Source organism: Quercus suber, unplaced genomic scaffold (assembly GCF_002906115.3).
Source record: "Quercus suber isolate HL8 unplaced genomic scaffold, Cork oak 2.0 scaffold_18, whole genome shotgun sequence".
Classification (NCBI taxonomy): domain Eukaryota; kingdom Viridiplantae; phylum Streptophyta; class Magnoliopsida; order Fagales; family Fagaceae; genus Quercus; species Quercus suber.
In genome coordinates this window covers 1,896,673-1,899,991 of record NW_027069483.1, presented here as the reverse complement: position 1 = coordinate 1,899,991, position 3,319 = coordinate 1,896,673, and the positions used below count along the sequence as shown (strand labels likewise).

The following is a 3,319-nucleotide window of genomic DNA, read 5'->3' as shown; positions in this document are numbered from 1 at the left end:
CCTGTTTGGTTTGTATTTTCAAACAACAATTTTCAGTTTTTATACAACATTACACGTATTTTCATACATTTTTTCACTCACACTTCTTTTCACAAATATTTTAAAACAACAATTTTCAGTTTTTAATCACAAAATGGGCTCCATTTGAAAGTAACCTGCTTCCTGCTTTCTGTCTCTAGCGATTTCGCATGTAAGAATCAATGATTGAGGGAATATAAGTTCAGGGAAACAACAAATGCTTCAAAGCCTTAGCTTTAATCTTTTCAATTATGAATTTTGTTTTTCTTTTCACTTTCACTGTCTCAAATTCTCGATGTCGTTTCTTGGGAACGTTCTTGATGTAAAATTATCTTATTATATTTCATAGGTTGCTTGCCTTAGTTTACGTAATGCATGTTTTTTTCACGTTGTTGTTGAAGTGTAGGCTGAATTTTATGATGAATATACGTTGCTGTTTCTTTCAAAGGAACTTCTCTGCTTCCTCTCTGTTCCCGCTACAACTTCCATCTCCAATGTATGACACTAGTTTTTATATACAATTTTTACAACATGTACAGCATTCACATTAGTTTTTGTATGATAGAAAAAGATAGAGGTAGAATTTACATAATTTTGCCTAAAAATGACCCACATCAATGTGTATAATTGTGTAAATTTATAAGTTTATTATAGTAACCATGTAAATTTGCATTGATACTGATCATTTTGAATTTATTTATTTATTATTTCTTTACGTATGTTGAGCATAAAAAAAGTGAGTGAATGGTGGTTGTTGTGTGTGAAAAAAGAGAAAAAATTAAAAAAAAAATTAAGAAAAATTGATATTTTAATGAAATGTAGGGTAAAATGGATAATCTAATATAAGATATTTTGAAAGATATGTAAAATAGAAAAAGTAGGTTTTCATACTAAAATAGACATGAATTTTTACATGGACTGATGTAAATGGCAATGCTCTTACATAGTTACAAAATTTGTAAGTTTTTAGTACTAAAATTGTTAGTATATTTAACATTTTCCTTATATATATGGACAAAATTGGGAAATGTCCCGTTTGGGTAAAAATAGCAGCATAATGCCCTTTTCTCCAAACTATATAGGGAAATGCCCCTCTTTTATAACTCGATTTTCTCAAAATCGAGTTAGGCCCTATAGCGGCGTTTTTTAGGAGCCTATAGTAACGTTTTGAGAACCTATAGTGGCGTTTTTTAACTCGATTTATAAGAAATCGAGTTATAGGTAAAAAAAATTAAAAAAATTGCCTATAACTCGATTTTATGGAAATCGAGTTACAAAACCTCACTATAGATCCTGAAAATGTCACTATAGGTCCTTAAAAACGCCGCTATAGGGCTCCAGAAATTTTTTTTTTATAACTCGATTTTGAGAAAATCGAGTTACAAAAGAGGGGCATTTCCCTATATAGTTTGGAGAAAAGGGCATTATGCTGCTATTTTTACCCAAATGGGGCATTTCCCAATTTTGTCCTTATATATATTGATAAAAAAAAAATGCTACTAGACATGAGCATGAACAACTTAGCCCGTCAAGGGTGAATGCCCATGGATTACTCGAAAATTGGTTCTAGTAGGTGGGATTAGTTGCTCGTAGGTTTTAATGGTTAGATGTGAGTCCAAATGATTCTTTTTTTAGAAAGAATTCCTATGTTTTCAAAAAATATTGAGAAACAAGAGAATTTTATTGAAAACCCAGCTGGGAAAACCATCTATATAGTACAAACAAGCTAGAAAGCAAGCAACACTTGCATCATAACCTGAAACAGGAAACAACCAACAGAAACCACATCTACAAGCTAAACAACGGACCTACATGGTTTAAGCATATTTACAAATAAACCCTATCTATATATGCTCATAGAGTAGGGAAAGGATTTTTTTTTAAAAATCAGCTCTAACTTTCACTTGCTTCCTAATGGTAGCAATTATCTGCTGTTCAGTTTTGCTTTTGTTTTTTTTTTTTGTTTATTTATTTTTTTAGGTGTATTAGGAGCTTGATTGATTATTTATGCATATATTAATGTTTTATTGTTTAGTTATTATTTTTCTAAACTTTATTATCTACATTAATAATGAAATGAGTTTTTCTATTTTGGGTTTGCAGGGAAACCCATTTATGGTATATAATAGCTAATGAGGTGAAGAGGACAAGCCTTCTTAATCAATATTTGGAACTTCTGTCACCATGTGAGAAAGAAAATGTGTTTCGCATATGTGGTAATCAGCCCCAGAAAAGAGCCCTGCTAGCCTGTGCATTGGTTCGGACTACCATTGCAAGATGTAGGTCCTTTTTTTAGCTTAATGCTTTCTCTTATTCATTCTTGTTATTATTTTTCACTTGCTTTGTTAGAATAATTGTTTATTATTCAACTGTACGTAAAACTTTACAAGGTAGGCTTATTTATGGGCTCACTATGCATGCAGTACAAGTAACAGGAGTGCTGTACCAATAATGGGCATGGGCCTACAAATTCTTTCTTTTAGGTTGCACTGTTGAGGTGAAATGTGGCGAGTTAGCGAAGAGGTTCTTCTTCTTCTTCTTTTTGGGAGTTCAAAATGACATAGTGAAGTGGTTCTTCTTAGTTATATGTAGATTGTGTAGTCTATGGTTTTGATGTATTTTTGTTGTGGCAATCTAAATTTTTTTTATTTCACTCATGGTGTAGATTAGTAGTATTGAGGGGCACTTTTTGTTAGTCTAATGAAGTACAAAGTGGATAGTAACAAAGGTTTTTTTTTTTTTTTTAAAAATTTTAAGTGTCAAGTTGCTGTATTAAGTTATGTATACATGTATGCAGAAAGTATTTTTGGTTATTAAATGCTATCAACATCCTTTTATTTGAATACTTGAATATTTATTTTTGACATAGGAAATGTTCTGATTTTCAATTTTTAGAAATGTTGTACAGAGAGGTTGGTGTATATCTAAACAATTTTGTTTATTACTAGATCAGACAAATTTTCAAGTCGATCCAAGATCCTTGAAGTTTAAGAAGAATATCTATGGTAAATCTGAGGTGAGTTTGTTTTCTGGCCGTTGATGTGTAATAAAACTTGTTTCCTTCTTTTTCATGGACCTTGCTCGCTGTTTCTTATCATCGTATCTCATTAAGTTCATTTTGTTTTTCAAATTTGTGTAAGATTTATGATAGCATGTGTGAATAGGTAGAGTGGCAAGATGTTGATGACTCACACCTACCAACATTGCATTTCAACATATCACTTACCTCTTCTTTAATAGCCTGTGGAGTGACTCTGAATTCACCAATAAGTATTCTGTATATTCATGGACCACATGTACC

At 31.5% G+C, this 3,319-nt stretch overlaps 1 protein-coding gene across 1 annotated transcript in view; it reads left to right on the top strand.

Moving 5' to 3' along the window:
• Window positions 1-437: 437 nt before the first annotated feature.
• Window positions 438-3,319, top strand: part of LOC112037939 (uncharacterized) — a 3,171-nt gene continuing 289 nt past the window's right edge. The window contains exons 1-4 of the mRNA XM_065761214.1: window positions 438-514; window positions 2,122-2,297; window positions 2,967-3,034; window positions 3,183-3,282. Of these exons, the coding sequence (XP_065617286.1) occupies window positions 438-514; window positions 2,122-2,297; window positions 2,967-3,034; window positions 3,183-3,282 (421 nt within the window). The remainder of the gene's footprint in view (window positions 515-2,121; window positions 2,298-2,966; window positions 3,035-3,182; window positions 3,283-3,319) is intronic.